Consider the following 21,148-nt stretch of genomic DNA (forward strand, 5'->3'; position numbering starts at 1 on the left):
CATGTAAGGCTATTCAGTGATTATATTTTACTGTAGCTTCTACAGAAATTAAAACCATTTATCACATAAAAAATCATTTTAGGAACTTCATTAATTTCATAGTCAAACATAGACAGGTAATATTTTCTATTATTATGGCAACATTTCATTGCCACACCTGTGTTATGCTCTGGATTTTCGCTTTCTTAAACCTCTATATTGTGACAAAAATACTCATAATCTAGTGCACCGATTCTATAATTTTCAATTATGTCTGCTAATTCTGCGAAAAGAGCTTAAAAATTTAGTTTCACTGTCAGAACAGGTGGTTTATGACCAAAATACCTGTATACTGACAAAAATGGTAGAAGCCCATTTGTTATGAGGAAAGAGCTTTCAGCAAAAGGAAAAGTAATGTGAAGACAGTGTTTTCTTAAGGTAAACCAAGGATAACATACTACAAGATGGGGACATCTTGTCTTAGCAAATGGGGGAAAAAGTGACTTACATAGTTCCTGGAAATGGTGATTTTCACAGAGTAGGAACTGTACCTGCATAATCTGTTCTTGCGTAATGCCCATCCTCTGATTTTGTAGTTGTTGTAGTATTATCTGTGGGAAAAGAAAGATGTTGAATTGCTTGGGGTGCCTCTACTTGATACAGACTGTGCCTCAGCTGCCAGTGCCCAGGCAAACGTAGCTTCACTTGCATGCACAGCATTGCTGCTGGCTTCAAGGCTCCCCTGGGTCTGACAGTTGAAAACAGTAGGAATTGGCTTTTTGGAATGAAACATTCAACATCTTCCATTAAGAAAACATTTTTTTTTTTCTTTCTTCTAACAATATGTGATAACAGATTGCAACTGGGATAAATATATAAGTATGAAGCAGAAGTTGTCATTTCTGCTCTATTTGAAGTAATTAGGGAATTTTAATTTGTACCCTGAAATGAACTGCCATGTAGGGTGGTTAACTTTAAAGAGATAGGAATAAACTAGGATGTGTTTAATATACCTATATAGTATGGGCTTCTCAGTAGATGTACTGAGGATTTTTAGGTCAGAAACTAAGGGGGAAAAAGCTATTGGGAGTCTGAGCCTCAGTAGACACGTTATTTACAGGAGCTATTTAAAGGCAAATTTCCTCAATTTTTATTTAAAAAGAAAATAAAGTCAACTCAAGGGTTACAGGTACAGGTGTTATAGTAGCCCATGAGCTGGACACAAAAAAGCATGGCATTCATGGAGAAACACCATGAGTCTTGAGCTGTTATTAACCAAATTTCCTTCCAGGGACCTTTGGCATCTCATGGGCCCAGCGCAGGTCACATGAGAAACAAGAACCAGCTCTGTGTTTGGGAGCACATCTTTGGCCTCCTGAGATTGCTTTGGGCTGCTCCAATTGAGGGAGCAACAGAGGATCCATCCTGAGAGACTCTTCTGCTGTCCTGCTCTGACAGGTGTCTGATTTTGACACCAGTGCAGGGCTGAACAGTTCCTGGCCACTCCAGGCGGAGTGTTGGAAGGGTTATGAACATCACTCCTTGCGTCTCGCTCTGCACCCTCCCCTCAGCCTGCACTGTACCATCCAAATTGAAAGAGTCTAATGGAAATGTGAGAAGTGCCAAATAAGAAGCCAGCCCCAGTTCTTTTTTTTTCCCTGAACAAAAATTGAAAACATTCTTTGAAATGAGTTTTGTTACGAGAGTTACCTTGACATCGACCCAAAGACATGACTTCAATTTTCTCCTGTTTCTGGCATGATGCCTCTTTGATTTGACATGCATTATCATAAGATTTCCCATCGGAAGCACAAAGAGGATTGAAGTTGGTTTGAGAACAGTCAATGTTGCACACACACCTAAAAAGATAAGGAGAAAAAAGAAGAGGCTAATTTGAGAGTTTTTTCATGACATCATAAATACATCTCCAAAATAAAAGTGTTTCTATTTTCCTGACTGCACAATGCAGATCAACAGAATGAAAGTGGCAAGTTCTGTCAAGAGGTCACTTGTATTTCTGGATGGAAATGAAATGTGGGGAGAGGGAAGGGACACAGAAAAGAAAAGAAAGCAAAAAAGGAAAGATAAAAGAGAGTCTCATACATGGAAAATTATGCCACAGCATTACCACTTATAATGCTTGTAAATCAATGAACACCCAGCAGATATGCAATAATTCAAGCTCTGCACCCTCTTGCAATTAAAGAAGCCACAGTATTTGCCTCTGTTGAGGTGCTGCCCATCATATGTAACACCACAAAAGTGTGGTTTTATATTGATTTACGACTTAATTCTGATTATAATTACAGCATCTATAGGAGCTATGATCATAATAAAAGATGTCATGCTGAAGCCTTATCTCATCCTACTGGGAGCACAGCATAGGACAGTGCGGGCACAGCAGCAGTGGCCCTGTCCTCAAGGAGCCTGGGGACATCTCCAGAGCCACAACAACCCAACTCATGAGCTCCTGGGCTGTCCTGAGATGTGAATGAAAGAACAGCAGGGGATTCACTTCAACAGTCTGGTCCAAATCTGAACTAAATGTGTACATGTCCTGACCTCATCAAGCCTCGCCATTGCTCAGAAGATGAAGAAACCTAATTGTTTTCACCAACAGCAGGCTGCAGCCTTTTTTCTTTTGGTTTCTCCTATTTCATTATCATTAGTGATGTCAGACACCCTTGGGCACCAGCAAGGGAAAGGCGTGCTAATCATCCATCCCCCCCAGCCACCCCATTTAACAGACAGCTCAGCCTCAGCAATGCTTACATTCACACCAATGTGATCCTGCTTGGGGACAAAGCCCAAGATTTAACCTGGCAGATGCCCAGATTTTCTGAGCACATAACTGTGCACATGCTGCTATCTAAACTCTTCCTGACTCCTTCTGACATTTAAGGCAAAGTAATGCAACTGAAGCTCCAGCCCACTGGTTGCACTGAACCTCACAGCGTCAACTCCACAGCTCTTTTTTGGAGAGTTAAGTAATGGAAATGTCAGCCTCTAGCCTCCCTGCTTGATTTAAAACGTGTTTAAAAGTCAGTTCACCTCCCATTCACAGATGACATGTGGACACCTTCAGCCACTGGAAGCGTAGAGGGAGATACACAAGAGAAAAACTTTGGTGGAAAGAGGAAGTGTAGGAAATTAGACAGTGTGGGTCAGATTTCTCCAACCCCCCTTTGGCCTCTGGCCTCTGCAAATGTGCCTACGGTGACAAAAATCTGTGGAACCAGAACTCAGCTTCTTTTGGACTTTCTTTACATTGGGTAGATCTATTTTCCCCTAATGTTCACAAAATACTGAAAACTTCATCTCAAAAAGATGCAAAAGGTGAAAAGAGCTGATAATAAATTAAATTACATGATTTCATAACTAGTGGAAAAAAAAGAGTCTGGTTCCCTGTGTAACCATTTCCCCACACTGATGAACATACAGAATAGAGGGGAAAAAATCCAGTCCATTTCCTAAGAACCTCCTTATCAGTGGAATGAGAGTATTCTGCTCCACCGAAATATTAACCGTCGTCATTTCTTCCTGCAGCTGTTTTCAGCTTCCCACCTTAGTCAAACTCACTTTATTAGGAAACATTTACTGCTCAAGTAATAGCAATTCTTTCCACGTAGCTCCACCATTTGCATTTCAGATGGGACACAATCAGCCATATGCTGCTTTTTTGTAATAAACCAGCTCAGAAACAACTTCACTTCTCTACATTTTGCTACAAAAAATCAGTGTAGGTTAATATATATTATGTCTCAAGTTAAGAGAGAATTAAGTCAGTGAGAAAATTAAAACAAAAGGGTGCTCCTGAGGGGAAATCTAGGCAACTTTGGATTCAATTTCAATAACACCTAGGGGATGCAGGAACCTATGCTTAGAGTTAGGTACTTAAAAGCCATATTTTTTAAAGGTGTTTAGATGCTTAAAGATGCATGCAAACACTTTGTGTGGGATTTCTGAAATCTCAGAGACCTATCTCCCACTGACTTCAAAGAACATTTGAGAGCCCATTAAGCATTTATTTGCATCTGTTGATACCTTCCAAAAAAAACTAAGTTCCAAAATTACTTTTCTGACCTCCTTCAGTAAAAGTGAAAAGAGAACCAAGATTTTTCTCTACTTCATTCAAAAATCTCAACTGCAAGACCAGCCTTTCTTTCCAAGCAAGATCTCTGCAGCCATACCCTGCAGTGTGTAGGACATACTATACGAGTTCCATGGACCACACGCTCCTTGTGCTTCGTGTGTGAGGAGAGCAGAAGGGGCGACCTCGGGATGACACAATATACTCAAGTCTTACAGGATCTCCTGTGTGAAGGCTGATTTTCAGAGTTGACTAGATAGGCAGTAAAAAACCACTACAATAAACTTGTCACCTCAGTCTCCTTGCTGCAAGGATCTGTGCATCATCCACCCCTTTCTCAGTTTTCAGCAGACAGCTTCTAGCCTGCACCTGCTGTTCCTTACTGCTTTTGCACTTATATAGTCATATCCTACTTTAAGGCTGCACAATTAAGCCAACATCAAATATATGTCAGGAAATGCTAAACTTAGGATTGCATCAGGAAGATGAATGTACCTGGGTTGCTGACTCTGACTCTGTTTAATTTATAGAGCTCTCTTATCAAGGAAAACGACAGTATATTCAAACTTTTTTTCAAACTAGAAGAACAAGCGGTCTGCCATTTCAACCGTGCCCCCGAAGTCCAGAAGAGTATATTAGTGAGAAGAAGGTGGGGCATTTACTCCAAACACGCATGCCCAGGCACACGTGGCCACACAGCATATCTCATCCTTAAGCAGGATGTGCTGGCAATGTAATAAACACAAAATGAATGTCACTTAACATATTTGATAAAATGAAATCCTTCAGCCACAGGTAAAAGTGCCTTCACTTTTTTAAGCATTATAAAATGCAGAAGTTGGACTGTGTCCTGTTAAACAAGCAGAATCAAACACTGACAGCCCCATTTGAACCTAAGGGCATGCATTAGGTAAGAGCCCTCATGGTATTCAAGACTTCAGATCCTGTGGGACACAGGAATCCCCCAGCCCAAAGCGAGACTCGCACCAACACCTGTCACGCCCAGAAATCCTGTCCCGCTCCTAACCAGCACCCAGCGCCGCTGCCTTGCCTCTCACACTCAGCCTGCAACCTGGCTATGTCCATGCTCTGTCCCATTATCTTCTCATTCTTCCACAAGTCACAAAATCAAAGTGGTCTCATCCCTTTCTGGTTGTTGGCTGCACGGATACCGCAATCCCCAAAGGTTTCCCTGCAGTTTGGGCCTGGAAATACAAATGCAGCTGCCACGGGGCTGACCCACAGGCCAGATGCATGCCTGCCTGCAGCTTCCCAGTCCCTGAAGCACTTCAATATGCCTCTAATTTTAAGTAATTTGATCATTTGACCATTTTATCATCCTGGCTATGACTTCTGATTATAGTTATATCAATAAATCCATTTGGTTTCTGTGCTCTTAAGTGTAGCACTGAAGAAAGCTTGGCAATAAAAAGGCTGACTGAGCTTTTCTCAGGCTCAAGAAGCTGTGAGAAGGTCAATGAGGTCTTCTCAGGGGTCATAGGATGAAACTGTACCCAAGAGCATACACAAAATACACGTGTAAGACTTAACTATGACTTCTGCAGTCAGAAAAGCAGCTTTAAAAGCATCCGTGAGGAAGAAGTGCTTCCAAGTTGTCAGCCAATACCCTACAGCTCCCCTGAGAAAGGAAGAAATACGGAATGCTGTCCCATAGAGCCATCACATCTTTCAAGTTATGGGCTTATATATTAATTTATTAAAATGTGGGCTGTCACTGCAAACAATCATTAAACAAGGCTCATTTCCCTATGTCTGTTCTTCCACATCATTATGATAGTCTCTGATGAATTCCACGTCTCCTATACGCTCTATTTTATTCCAGTATCATAGAGTCATAGAATGGTTAAGGTTGGAAAGGATCTTAAAGATTATCTAGTTCCAAACTCCCCACTATGAGCAGGGACACGTCACACTAGACCAGGCTGCACAAAGCCTCATCCAATCTAGCCTTGAACACCTCCAGGGAGGTATTCCATAACCTCCCTGGGCAATTTAATTTTATATGTTGAAAATCTTGGAGAAGTTGAACATCTAGCAATCCACTTAGTTATTCTGGTGATCATGAAAGCAGAAAAAACAAAACAAACTAAAAAGACAAAAGGCAAACCTGGGCACCCCCTCAGGGGGTTTTAGGCTAACTCCCCCAGGCACATCCTGCAGCACAGCTTCATGACATTGCCAGACCCTCTGATGAGAACATCATGTCAAGGCAGGAGTGGAAGGTTTCTGCGGACAGAGGTGACAGTAGCTAACAAACTGGAGAAGCCCATGAGGATGCCTACAGGAGAGCTGGCACAGCTGAACTAAGCCTGTGGCTGGTGAGATGCTGACAGGCACCTCCTTGTGCCTCACTACTGACTTGAAGGGTGCAAGTCACTGCACTTCTGTCTCTGAGCTTCTGTCAAGGCAGTAACTGCAATAAATGCAACCAAAAAGCACACGGGGAGCCCACGTGCATTTTAGGAGTGGTTGGCACTATTTCACCTGTGTCACTATTTCTCTTCCCAGGGAAAGAAGAAGAGCACAGAAGTAGACCAGCAATTACTTCCTATATAGATCTTCACCATGAAAAGCAAGCTGCCCAGACCTCAGAGAGGTCTGCATCCCAGCAGTGATGGCAATGTGCTGCACCATGCTGCTTGGCCAAGCTGAAGCAGCCAACTTGCCTTTCTGTTCAGTCGCTGTAAAAATGAATGGGGTCAAGAAGCCAGGCACGGTTGAGTACACCGGTGAGTGCACAGGCTCCTAACCCCCCACTCTTCTGTAAATAACACATGGTATTATTTTCTGGGCACAGAGAGTACCTTCGCCTGCAGAGAGCATGCTGCTGAAGACAGGACTCATGGCTATGAAGGACTGCTCTTGGAGGAGGAACAGTGTTTTAAGGAGGCGTTTCAATAAAAATTAAAAAAAATATATTTTTTTTTTTAAAAAAGAGAGAGCATGGTTCTTTGCCCATAAAATGTAGGGGAATGCTAGAATTTTATTTCCTTAGTACATGAATGAAGTATAATCATTAGCAACACAGTGATGAGAAAAAGAACCCCACTCTATGTTTTATCTCTACTCCTAAGACAACTATTCAGTCTCTGTTTTCAGCAAAGTATGACTGAAAAATATTTTAAAAATCATTACTATGCAATATCTGTGTGTAGCATGAGGGAGGCTTCATAAGTAGCTCTGAAGGGAAGGAAAGAGAATAAATGAGACAACACTTCTAAAAGAGTGGTTTTACTGGGAACAGAAGCAGGCACATTTTTGTTAGTGTCAACATCTTTTAATTAGCCCTCTGCAGTTTGGAAACCTGAAAGCACTGTTGGTACTACCTCTGTTTATTAAAGATTCATATTCAGGCTTTGCTGGCCATGGGTCATTTGCTTTTTGGAACCAGAGCAACAGAAAATTGTGTCTGAGATATCTGCAAAAAAGTACTTAATGAAATGACTAACGTCTTCAGCCAAGTGTCTAGTTGATTACAGGATCCAAACAGCAGAAGAGCAATAAATCTGCCACAAAGAGAATTGTCAGTCAAGAAAAAAAGCATAAAACTAAACAGACAAGGAAGCGAGAGCTAAAAATGTGAAAATGCAAATTTAGTGTAGTTTTCACTAGTCAGAGCTCTGATATTTGAGTGTTTATGTTAATTTGGTCAAGTGTGAGATCCCACCATGTCTCATCGAGCACTATTTCACAGGGAAGGTGATGTTCCATTCTGCAGTCATTTTAAACATGCTTATATTTTCTCCAGGCAAAAATAAAAACAGCAAGGAAAAAACCAACAATATTCTGCAGCATAAAAAAAGCCCAAAGCCTTCCCTTAGCCATAAAAGAGTGTATAAATAAAACCACGGTTGTTGTACATTTATGGTATTTCCACCAGGGACATTTCTTATCTTCCTCTGTTCTCACTAGAAAACAATGATCAGAAACTCACAGTTTCTGGTTGGATGCCAGTATGGTCCTCTCCAAGCCCCTGTCCCTCCAAGCAGGACATTAAATGGCCACTTAAAGCTAACCTGGCAGTATATACCTACATAAAGAGCCCAGCAATCAGCCCCAAATGCCTTCTCTATCATTTGGATTCCTGCAAGGTTTTCTTTTTTGGTACACGGGGCATCTTTGCTAACATTACCAGCAGGCAACCTGAAATGAAGCCAGGCCTAACATTATGCCTCAGCATTCAAACATGCATTGCAGCGTGGTTCAGCCGTGTGTCAGGAGGCTGGGGGGGCACTCTTCACTCAGGCTGCTTTGGGTATGTTTAATAAGTCTCAACACAATGCCATGCAGAGATGCTTGAACTAGCTCTAAGCAGAGACTGGCAAGGTTAACCAGGCTGGGCAGAGTTATGCTCACACACACCTGCCGGCTCCAGGAGCTCAGCTCACCCGTTCAGCCCCTTCCTGTGCTGCTGCATCATGCCTTGTTGAAGCAGGCTGCCTGTGACACCCCTGTGCTGGGGAGCAGTGACAGCTCGTCTCTGCTACCCACCTGGCCACCTCATCAGCCATCCTTAAAGCTGCTCGCCCATACAGGCAGCTAAACTGGATTGCTTCAGGGGGCTTGCACACACCTCTGATTCCACATCAGTCTCAAAAAGACCACATAAACACCAGCTTCCTTCTCTGATCCTCAGCCTATTTACAAGCCCATTAAGTTTTCCAGCAATCAGATCCTATAGCAGCAATGACTTAGTACTATTAACTCATTTTACAGAGAGGTAAGTTGTATGTTAAATTCCTGGCAGCTTCAACAGAGGCACTTTTAGTGGGACTTCTGTTAGCTTGGCCAGAGGTCTCTGGCCTCTCTGCTATAGAGGTCTGTACAGTGTGTGGAGCACAATCCAAGAGGATGGCACCAAGAGATGCCTCCGGCCAGAAGGCAAAATGGCCTGGCATCTTTGCCTGGTTTCACATACAGCTGAACATCAAGTACACAGACCTACATATATAAAAACCAATATACATAAAATATATTGGTAATGCACACAGGCACAGAATTTTTTACACTTCCTATGAATCATACCTCATGATCTGCCTGTGCTTGCCAGAGGATTGAAATCTTATCATCACACTCTGAAGAACATCATTAAGAGGCTTAAAGAATAGAGACACTGCATGTCTCCTTCAAAAAAAAACACTTTGCTGTATTTTTGAGGCTGATGCAAATCTTTAGCTGCAGTGCAGAACAATAAACAATACATATTTTATAATGGTAGCACAAAAATAGCATGTGATATTTCATTCCTGGGTCTGCTAGTACTTCTCTTCTGCTTTAAGATCACAAGAGAAGAAAAAGCACATCTTACTTTGAGTGCCTTCCATTCAATGTTATTTATTTATTTATTTATCTAATTTATTTTTCCTTTTTGTCCTTTGCAGCTCAGCTTCTGTATGAAGGGCTTTAGCATGTCTACTTTTCACAGTAGCTTCCCTGGGATATTTTACCTATTTTTACTGTTCAAACGTTTATCTTCACCAGGAGTAATAGGAGAAAGGCTTGATTCCCTCAGGGTGACACAATGTTTCTGCATGGCATTTCAACAGCATCCTGTTCCTCAAACAATTAGAAATCAGGGAGACCATGCACGGAATTATCAGCATACTGCATAGAGATTTTTATTATTATGTAGTGCATAATGAAAATGATTTGAAGGACCCCAAAGCATCATAACAGAAGGAAGAGCTGAATAATCAGGTTTGTTTTTTTCCGTTTTGTTTTGGACTGCCAGAGACCAAAATACTGTTTACTGGACATATGTCAAGCTGAAATGCACTAAAGTAGTGAATATATTTATTACTGCCCTTCCTTGCATACCAAATGCCACATAATCAGAGAGTCTAGCTGGAACACAGAGCCAGGAGCTAGAGTAATCACTGTACAGCTGCCACACTGCTGCTACTGCTGAATAGCAGGGAGTGTCTGGCAATGCTTAAAAATACTTAGGATTTTTCAGAACACATTTGTTATGCCAGTTAAGAGAAGTTGTTTCAGAATGGTTTTGGGAATCACTCCCAGAGACACCCCACCTTAGAGCAAGGAGAGCCACCTAGGTGCTGGCTCCTCCCTGGAGCAGAACCAGCTCAGTAAGTTGCTGGTCGCATGCCCCACCAGTTTTCAAGGCTTCATCCTGTAGACTGCAGCTCATGAGAACTGCTTTAATCTGCTGTGCAAGACACTGCAGCTTGTTTCCTAATTCTCCTTTTGTTTGTTTCTTTTTTTCCCCTGTAACTTTCTTTACCAAGTTTTTGACAACAAAAAAAATAAATCACAAACTTCACCTTTACTTCCCTCTTACAATTCAAAGTACCAATTATCATACGACCTTCATCTGGCATCCTGATGCCTCTAGTGCCCTCAACAGTGCATTGAATTGTTTGCTAACACCTTTAGGGCAAAATAAACGTCTCCCCTAATTTATTTTAAAAAAAAGCAGAATTCCTATATAAAAGGAATTATATGTTGTGTACAGCAGTCTTTGTGAAACTGGATGCTTAAAACCCAGAATTATGAGGCTGACAACTGGGTTTGAAGAGCAATAGAAAAACAGTCAGGCTAGCTGTGTGTGTGGCTAGAGAAGGAAATTCTAGTATTGTTCACATGCCAATTCAAGTGTCTGCAGGTATCTAATGAAGAAAGTTTATTTAAAGCCTACAGAATAAAATAAAAGCCTTTTAATGGTTTGCTTACACTTGGTGTCCTTCACATCTCTATTGTCTGTGTTAAAACAAAGCTTTGCTGACTGTTTTTCTCCCTCTGCAAACATTTGAGGCTGTCCTTCACCAACGTTTTATCACCATGTGCCTCAGACTGCTGATACTGTTCACTCCTATCTAGAAGCCAGCAGAATAATGAGAATTGTTCCCACAAATCCCAATGTTTCACCTCGGGCTGCAACAGCCAGTGGGAATGCTTCAACATCTGGTGTGAAGCACGGGACAACCATCTAGCTGCAGGTCCTGGCATGAACCTTGCCTTGCAGAAAGGCTTGGGTCTGCTCACCAAGGACTGCGGTATCAGTTGGGATGAGACCAACAACAGCACATTACTGATAACAGCTTTGTTAACTACACCAGAAGTTACTTCTGAAAGCACTCTGGTTTAGCAGTGAGACTACAGGGATGACAACCCTCCTGCCAACTTAGACCACCATGTTGCAAGTCCTGTCCCATACAGCACATGGGCCTGCTGGTGGGGGAGGCATGGCTGAGAATTGACCTTCCTAAAACTAGTTGAAAAAAATGATGGTTAAATAATTCTTCCTGGTAATGACTCCCTCCACACGTGCAAAATCAAACTAGCTATCATCATAAACTGCTCTGTGTCCTCAAACACGTGTGCCTCCTGCTTCCAAGGAGACCTGCCTGAGGCAGCATCATCTGAATTGGCTGCGTACTCCAGGCTACCCTGCTTGCAAGGATGACTTATATTACAAAACAAATTCCAGTCTAGCTATTTAATGAAATGTTAGGAGGATACTCCAGGCTTTCCTTCAGGCTTCGTCTTCACCTCCTGCACAGACAGAAATAAGGCAAGATAACCTCATGTCATCCCACACAGTGATGAAATGGTATCTCAGCCCATAGGTATGAGACTGGGACTGATGCAACCCCAAGCAAGTCACTGCATTTGCAAGAAGAAGAGAGCAGTAGTAACCCTCTGTTTTCTCAAAGCATTCAGCTTTGTAGGGCGAAGCTGCTGTGCAAAACCAGGTATTAGTACTGGCTGGGGCTGCTGCCTCTTCTCTTGCTGTCTGGTGATGACCACAGCAGCTGGCTGCCTTTGGGAGCAAGCCCCAAGGGAAAGTACTGCTGCCAGCGGAAGGAGAATTAATGAAATGTGCCTTCCCAAGGACACATCCTTGCCTGCAAACTACTGAGATGAGAGCAGCCCTGTTCCACAGGGAACAGTGGAATCCCCCTGTAGCTCCTAAAAAGGGATGCACTACAAGCCCTGCACCCTGGCTGAGATGGGTGTCCTCGGGACACTTATGCTCCTCCACATGGGAGGATTTGATTACAAAATGGGCAGGCTGAGGGACAGTAATTAAGTCTGTACATCTGGACATGTCTCACACAGGCTTTTAGCTGCAATTTGCAAGTAGGAAAGGACCAGGGCAGGAGATGGATGCTGTGGGGAAGGGACACCTGCCACCTCGCAGGGGCTGCGAGAGCCGAGATTGGCCCTGTGTGTCAGCTCCTATTGAGTTCTCCTCAGGCTCATATTTAATGCATGGGATGTATTTTTAATGGCTTAGATGTGTGAACAAACTGTGGCCTTGATGTTTCAACATGGGTGTGTGAAGGAGCCTCCGACCTTCTGCAATGGATGCAGTTTTAATTTAATAATTAACATAAAGTAGGATGGAAGAGACGAAGCATTCTATTAAGACATTTGATAATAAATTGGAAAGTGTTTTCCCAGTGCTGTACATAGTTAGTCTCTCTGCTGATCTATTTAGCCAACACATGTAATTTGGAGCTACAAAGTTGTATTCCTGCTTTTGTAAACATAGTTACATAAAACTCAATAACCACACAGTCTATTTATTGCTAAAATGCTAGTAGGAAATTGGAAAAGGTATAAATACAATTCATTGCTGGTGATCTCCTGCCCCCTGAAGGCACTGTAAGGCTTCAAATCTTGCTCAGTTCACAGCATCATAAAACCAAAGCAATAAATGTCACTCCTTTCTTGATTGCGCATTAGGCCAATCGGCTTTTTATTGCGACTAAATAGGCCGTCATGAAGGCACCGCTCAGTTTACTACTAGGGTATGACTTTGGCCAAATGGGGGCCCAGGGAGGGAGGAAAGCTTAGTTTTAAATAACAAAAAAGGGAAAAGAAAACAGGAAAATAAAGGTGCAAAAGCCTGTCGCTCTCCAAGGTCTCTGGACTCGCTGTTTCGTGCTATAATGCCTTGATGTTCGCAGATGATTTTGTGTCAATGCACATTAATATTTGATGTGCATTATTGTATTATCCCTATGTGCACTTCCATGACCTGGCAAGCCCTGGCTCCCCCAGCCATGGGCTTACATGACCAATTGGTGGCTTTGCCTTGGAGCACATATGCACAACTCTGCCCTTTCAGAACTGAAAAGGATCCTGTTGTCCAGTTCCCACAAAGAGGCAGGGGCCAGGCATTATCTTCACAACACCCTGTATTACAGCAAGAGCACGAATCAGGCTGCCAAAACCACTCCTTCCAATGCAAATAAAGGTGTGTGCTCAGAAAGCTGCTATGTTTTCCTACCTAGGACTGAAATCTGTGCTCACAGCTGGTATCGGAGGAGTACAAAAAACCAAACTTCTGGGTTTGTTTGCTCCCCTGTTAAACTGGGCACATAAAACGTTAGATCTCTGCAGTGCTCTCATGTGTATATGTTGCATACAGAAATTTCCTGAAAACAGAGCGGGACGCTGCTGTTGTGTCACACAATGCCCAGACACACAAGTGCAGCCCTGTAACACACACAGATGGGTGTCAGTACAGTCCACAGCTTCAATGCCAGCCAAGCTGCTACCCCCCACATCCTCCAGCTGTCCCAGCCATACTGGTGTTTGATGCACCTGCTCCACACTGGATATGCCATAGCAGCCTCCAAGCTCAGCAGAGGGAAGGCAAGTGAGGAGGAACTTCCTGCCACCTGCAGGTAGTGTCCCCAAAACCTCCCACAGCCCCAGTGCGTGGGGAGCTGCAGAGGCTCCCCCCTGCTCTCCAGCAAACAGCAAAATGGACTAGCTGCAAGTCAGCTTCAGGTTCTCCCCCTGCTTTCACAGTGCTCTGTCCTTCCCAGTTCAACCCTCCAGGTTTCCTGCCATGACCACCCACCCCTCTGTGCCTCCATGCCTCCTGTCCACACAACACATGCTGAACATACAGGTGGGCATCTTGGCCATGGAAATCTAACAGAAAAATTTGCCTATTTTGAGCCACACTTTTAAAATTATTGCAGTTTTTTTTTTTTAACTTTAATATTTACAGACTAATAATTGTGAAGACAAATGGCAGCTCTACATGTCCTACAAGGCTTTCCCCCTTAAATTTAATAAGGATTAGTGTCTTGCTCCTACAGGATGATGGAACCATGATAAGTCTTGAAACCCCCCCATATTATCAGAAGTTATCTTTGGCTTTTCACAAATCAATATTGCCTCTGAAGCAATTGAAGGAGTAAACCAAATTCAGCTTTTGTCATCACAATTTCCAAGTTATTCCTTTGCACTCTATGAATGACTAAGCATTTACACTCTAACGCACTCTGTTCTCCATTATTCCAGCAAAAGGCTTCATGTGGCAACTGAGAATTAAACTCCACAGTTATGATACTGAGAGAAAACTTCTGTTTCACTGAAGCTAAGGGAATAACTCTGACTTCCATAAGCTGGAAGTTCATCTTCTGAAACGGAAAAGCAAGTTTGGATCAGTATCTGAAAAGAGGAGCACGAGGAAAAAAGATCTGTAAGCTTTATGACTGTGTAGGGTATTACTCTCTGGACACACAGAGAGTTTTGCTGTAATTGCAAAAGATTTTTTTTTATTACAAAAGCAAACATTAGGGATTCTAGTTTTTGGATAAGAGATGAATGTGTCATATTGGGTCCCTACAAGACCTGCTTTGGTGAGTAGTACAGATGGAACACAATGTGGGTTTGCATTTATCTGATAACATTTAGAGCTGTGATATATTGTCTACATGACAGACTTCCTCGATGTATAGAGAAAATATAGCCAATTTCTTTGTGTAGGCTGAATTATTTACCAGAGTGTTCCAAAGTGTATTGGTAATAAAACACTATGAAGTATAAGTAACTCCAGACAATCTTGGCTTATGTTAAAACCAGGTTTTTTGTTGTTTTTTTTGTTTTTTTTTTTTTTTAAAGAATATTATTAAGAAAATAAATCCTGAGAATCTGGAAAGGCAGGAGTTTGTCAAGTGAATATAAGCCTTTGAAGGATTGTGTTGACTCAATGGATGGAAAGGTCAAATTCTCCAAACCACCACCCTAAGGGAGTTGGAAATCAGTCTCACTTCAAAATTAAATACGTTCTTTTGGCACAGGATGAAGGATGCAAAGATGGTAAGGTGATTTTCTAAAACTCACCTGACAATAAAAAAAGGCTATTTCCAGCTAAAAACAAATAAAATATATGTAGAGTAAAACAATTTCACCAGCTCACCAAACAAGAGATCATTTTTTTAAGCACTAGCTTTCTAGCCAAGCATCTTCTAGTAGTGCATTCAGTTTAGAAACAGTGCTCTCCTTCCTGTCTTCTACTCCTCAAAAAGATGGTATTTTGCTAATTTTCCTGCTTTTGTGCCAAATCACATGGCATTTTTTTCCACAGCCCAAACAAAGGAACATGGCCAGGTTCTCTACTCAGTTTGCATGCCCCAGCAGGTCTGGCTGACCAGACTCCTGTGAAAGCCACCAAACCAGCCCTTCTTCTGTGCAGGTCTAATAATTAAAATATGTATGGACAGGTAGGTGTCATATTATTTTTTTCTGATGTTTCCAATGTTTTGTCTTTCATTGCAAAACCTTCATTGACCAATTTCTGCTTCAAATCCTGTTGCTTGGACTACGCTTTACAGCATTGCTGACTTTTAGTCTACTGCATGGTAACTTTAGGACTATCTTAACATGGTATCTCAACAGTTATACTGAATGGGTAGATGTAAGGAGACCAGTGGATGTAGTCTACCTTGACCTCAGCAAGGGGTTTGACACTGTCTCCCATAACATCCTCATGACTAAACTTGGGAAGTGTGGGGTAGAAGAGTGGACAGTGAGATGGATTGAGAACTGGCTAAACAGTAGAGCCCAGAGGGTGGTGATCAATGGTGCAGAGTCCAGCTGGAGACCTGTAACTAGTGGAGTCCCTCAGGGATCAGTGCTGGGTCCAGTCCTGTTCAACATCTTTATCAATGACCTGGATGAGGAGAGAGTGTATCCTCAGCAAGTTTGCTGATGATACAAAACTAGAAGGATTGGTGTATTCACTGGAAGGCTGTGCAGCCATTCAGCAAGATTTGGAGAGACTGGAGAGCTGGGAAAACAGGAACCTAATGACGTTCAATATGAATGAATGTAGAGTCCTGCATCTGGGGAGGAACAACATGCCCCTGTACAGGTTAGGAGTTGACCTGCTAGGAAGTAGCTCTGAGGAGAAGGACCTTGGAGTCCTGGTGGACAACAAGTTATCCATGGGACAGCAATGTGCCCTTGTGGCAAAGAATGGCAGGGGTATCCTGGGGTACATTAAGAAGAGTGTGTCCAGCAGGTCGAGGGAGGTTCTCCAACCCTCTACTCTGCCCTAGTGGGACCTCACCTTGAGTATTGTGTCCAGTTCTGGGCTCCCCAGTTCAAGAGGGACACAGATTTACTTGAGAGAGTGCAAAAGAGGTTACAGGGATGATTAAGGCACTGGAACACTGGTGTTGTGAGTAAAGGCTGAGAGCCCTGGGGCTGTTTAGTAGTGTGTCCAGCAGGTCGAGGGAGGTTCTCCAACCCTCTACTCTGCCCTAGTGGGACCTCACCTTGAGTATTGTGTCCAGTTCTGGGCTCCCCAGTTCAAGAGGGACACAGATTTACTTGAGAGAGTGCAAAAGAGGTTACAGGGATGATTAAGGCACTGGAACACTGGTGTTGTGAGTAAAGGCTGAGAGCCCTGGGGCTGTTTAGTCTAGAGAAGAGAAGAGAAGAGAAGAGAAGAGAAGAGAAGAGAAGAGAAGAGAAGAGAAGAGAAGAGAAGAGAAGAGAAGAGAAGAGAAGAGAAGAGAAGAGAAGAGAAGAGAAGAGAAGAGAAGAGAAGAGAAGAGAAGAGAAGAGAAGAGAAGAGAAGAGAAGAGAAGAGAAGAGAAGAGAAGAGAAGAGAAGAGAAGAGAAGAGAAGAGAAGAGAAGAGAAGAGAAGAGAAGAGAAAGGGGATCTTATTAATGTATACAAATATCTGAAGAGTGGGTGTCAAGAAGGAGGGGACAACCTTTTTTCAGTTGTGACCTGTGACAGGACAAAGGGCAATGGATGCAAACTAGAACACAGGAAGTTCTACCTCAACATGAGGAAGAACTTCTTTAATGTAAGGGTTACAGAGCACTGGAACGGGTTGCCCAGGGATCTTGTGGAGTCTCCTTCTCTGAAGACTTCCAAGACCTATCTGGATGTGTTTCTGTGTGACCTGCCCTAGGTGATCCTGCTCAGGCAGAGGGCTTGGACTCAATGATCTCCAGAGCTCTCTTCCAACCCCTAACATTCTGTGATTCTGTGAAGTCAACTGCTTGCTTTTTATGTAAAATTTTTTTAATCACAGAACATGCACCAAAATAAACATTCACAGTTAACTAGGCTAATTTCTCAGCAGATACTGTAGGTAGCTCTTTTGTTAGGTCAGGGCTAAGGTAAGTGACAAGGGTGTAAGAGGGTTTAGGCCACTTGGCCATCTCCTGCTATGCAATACAGAGAGTGAATGCTGCGGTCCCTCTACTTTCCTCTGTAAGCTCTTGCCTGGACAGTTATTAGACCTGACTACTAAACTCCATGTGAAAATTTATGCAGCAGCTTCACTTTGTGCCTTAGGTATGATCTCAGGTTAAGCAGAAATTTAAGTCTTTGCAGGGTTGCTTTTAAAATTATGTGATTCCATTTCTGTGTTTATTTGAAACAAAAGTCTAATGAGTATGTTTAAGTGTTATATGCAGCCTTGAACAAAGATCTACTTTTTTTCTAAATGAGAAAGGAAAGTGGCAGAAAATGACAATATATCTACTGGATAATGCACAGGACATTGCAGATGTTAAAGTAGCTTGTTTCTGCATCTGGAACAAGTAGGTCACACACAGTTATTATACACACTACTGAACATGAAGCAGCAAATGTAATATATGTGAGCTTTTAAATTACCTTTTAGTACTATATAGTAGTACAGCATTTTGTTTGCAGATGCTTTGCTAGAGAGAAACTGATTGAAGGGGGAAGGGACCCAAAGCTGACTGACCTAATTGCTGTGTGGATTGAGAAGCTGGCAAAATCATTAGTTTCTTTTATGTTTTCTTTCTATCCTATAATAAAGATAAATATTGATTGCTAGAAGAATATTGATTGTAGGGGTCGTTGCTGATGGCAGCTGCATGATTTGCACAAATATCTCCCACGTACAGTGCCACTTATTTGCATGAGAATGCAGTTTCACCAGCCTCGCGTTGCAGACCATTCACTTGCCTTACAGGAGCATTTACCCAAACTGTATATATCAGTGACTAGCAGTAAAATATGAAACGAAGGCCTGAAATGGTTCATCTTCTTAATATGCTTCTTGTGTGTGACTGTCTGCTGAGGGTAAGTGAAGTCTGTTGTCCCTGTCATGTGGAAAGAAGCACAGGACACAAGGAACCTGCTATAATTATGCTGAAACATCACCACCTTGCTTGGGAACAGCACCCTCAGACCCATGCTCCTTCCCTCCTCACTGACCTAGACAATGAACACACAGAGTGCCTCCATTCAGGTCTGGATGCTCTTCTCCAAGCTCCCAGCTTTGGGACATCAGGGACACAGTGTCCTCCCAGCATGGCTTCAGCACCTTCTCTCTCCTGAGATGAACTTGCCTGATGGGATCCTTGTCCACTTGTGAGAAACGGAAAAGGCCCCTCCAGAGCTTGGGAGAGAGGAAAGTTGCCTGCCACAGCATGGTGCCTATGGCAGAGCATAAAACCCTACACTCAGCCAAGGAAGAGTTCTTGGGGTGTGTGGGACCAAGTTGTGGGAAGCAGCAGGAGTATTTTCACCCCTTTTTATCACTGGTGCAAACCCGAGTGACCCATTCAAGGTCAGGTACCTCCTGCCAGTGATACTGCTGTCTCTCTCCTCCACCTGCAACCTCCAGAAGGAGGAAGGGCAAGGCAGAGGAGCAATCTGCAGAAATGGCCTCCTCACCTCCTTGGACACTGCCAGGCTGCAGGGAAATCACTCTCTCCCCAGCATATTATACATCTCCGTGTCTGTCTTTTAGCTGGCAAACTATCCTATTCTGGGAAATCCTGCACTTCGTTATTGCTGCTGGCTGACCCACTGATATTGAAATTTAAAGGAATAGCATGCATATTTAACCCCAATTCATCATTTTGATTTTGATTAACTCTACAAGTCAGAGGTTTGCAGGCTTTAATCTTGTTTTAAGAAAATACTCCTGTTTGTTCTTCTTTGCATTTAACAGGAAATTCAACAGAAGGGTTTTATTATCATTATTATTTATCTCCTTCCACTTACTTGGACACATTGTGGACCTCTGAAATAGCTGCCCAATATCTATCCAAACTATGGCTTGTCCAGTGTAGAGAGTGCTCTGATTTCCTAAGTGGCTCATAAGAAGGAGATTAATACTGGAATCCAGGTTTCTGACATGGTTATGCACTGACACTAAGCCACTTCAGCAGATGAGCAGGCACTCCATTTGGTGAGTACTATTTATGTACAGTGAGTAGGTATTTCATAGATGCTTTTTGGAAGATCTTAGAAATACACCACAGTTCATAATGTTACGCTTCATTTTTCATTTCCTTTTAAGTATATCTCTTGGGGTGTTATGTTGAGTAGCCTTGTCTTACAAAATCAATTATTCCCTAGCCAGCCCAGGAATAAAACCCAAAGTAAGCAACACCAAATGTCTGATTTACCAATAGATTGCAATCCAGTGCTAAAGAGCACTGCCCTGCTTTAAATATTTATGAAGCCCACGAGTGCAAAATGCATTAAAGGTGGGAATAATGCCAGTAATACACGATCCTCTTAGTGACAAGAGGCTTTCACATATTAAAGTAGCAAGATGTTAAAGACTTTCAACTGAACAGTCTTTGTCTTTAACCTAGAGAAAGAGATTCACTAATGGAATGCCAAATTGCTTTCACTCTTGTGATACTAGACTGCAGAATAGGGTAATAATACATGTGTGCTTTACCATGCTGTGGAAAACCTGTTATTACAGTGGGTTATCTTCTGCCTTTTCTTTTTACTTTCCAGAAAATGTTCACATGCATATCTTAACCCTTTGAGCAGTCTTCTGTGTGCCAGTCTCCCTAACAGAATCCCAAAAGTCTAGCCATTAACAGGTTGGTTTTATGCAAATACGAAGATTTAAAAATAATGGTGACATAGTACAACAGTACAGTTTAGCTGAGTGACAACTGATAATGAATAGCTAAAAAAAAAGGGGAAAAAAATGAGTTAAACCAGAGACAAGAGACTGCAGAATAACAGACTGTGGCAATGCAGAATAATGTTAATTATCACTTTAAATCATCAGTAGCCCAATCACATCTGCTATCACACCTGTGCTCTCTTCTCTGATCTACTCTGGCACCCTAGAAATATTAGGTGTACAGCCAGTCTCATATCTCCAGTTCTCTGTAATCTGGCTCTGCTACCAGATTGCATCCCTCTGACCTGGACTGGATCAGGCACTGACCCTGCACCCTCTAACTGGTTCTGATGGATAGGGGACACTGCTGGTGCTGGGCTCGTCACTGTAACAACAGGTCTTGGGGCTGCTGGGACATGCTGACTCCATCTGGATTTTACAAACCTCATCAGTCAGGTGAGATAGCTAAAGGAGCCCTGCTTACATCTGAAATTTGATCTGCATAAAATAGTGATCAAATAATAAACTGAAGTCTTTTCCCATTTAATCTAAGGACAATTTTTGCACACCAAATCTTGGTAGAGGAGGTGGGGGACTACGTCCATCTGGTGCCAAACATGGAAATTCAATTAACGTACACTGGAAAGAGGGATCTAGGTACTCCCATACATAGTCTGCTTCTCTTCTAATAATAAGAATAACAAAGAACTAACACAAAGAGGGTTCATTTTTCACAAACACGTTCATCTGAGACCAATCAGGGGGCAAGGACAGGAAAACAGGGCTCTGTTATGGCATACAAAGTTGTTTACTTCAAAGCAGACCTTTAACAGAGGTCTTTGTACTTCTGGTTGGAAATCTGCTTTCCTGCCTTTTAACACTGTCTGGCAGCATCTTCCTAGTAAATGCCCATTCCTG

The 21,148-nt window shown here is 42.5% G+C and overlaps 1 protein-coding gene across 1 annotated transcript in view; it reads right to left on the reverse strand.

Moving 5' to 3' along the window:
- TMEFF2 (transmembrane protein with EGF-like and two follistatin-like domains 2) overlaps window positions 1–21,148 on the reverse strand; it is a 133,170-nt gene that overhangs the window by 32,711 nt on the left and 79,311 nt on the right. The window contains exons 6-7 of the mRNA XM_009995260.1: window positions 1,690–1,838; window positions 531–590 (exon numbers count right to left, since the gene is read on the reverse strand). Coding sequence (XP_009993562.1) covers window positions 531–590; window positions 1,690–1,838 — 209 coding nt within the window. The remainder of the gene's footprint in view (window positions 1–530; window positions 591–1,689; window positions 1,839–21,148) is intronic.

Source organism: Chaetura pelagica, unplaced genomic scaffold (assembly GCF_000747805.2).
Source record: "Chaetura pelagica isolate M959 unplaced genomic scaffold, ChaPel_1.0 scaffold33, whole genome shotgun sequence".
Lineage (NCBI taxonomy): Eukaryota > Metazoa > Chordata > Aves > Apodiformes > Apodidae > Chaetura > Chaetura pelagica.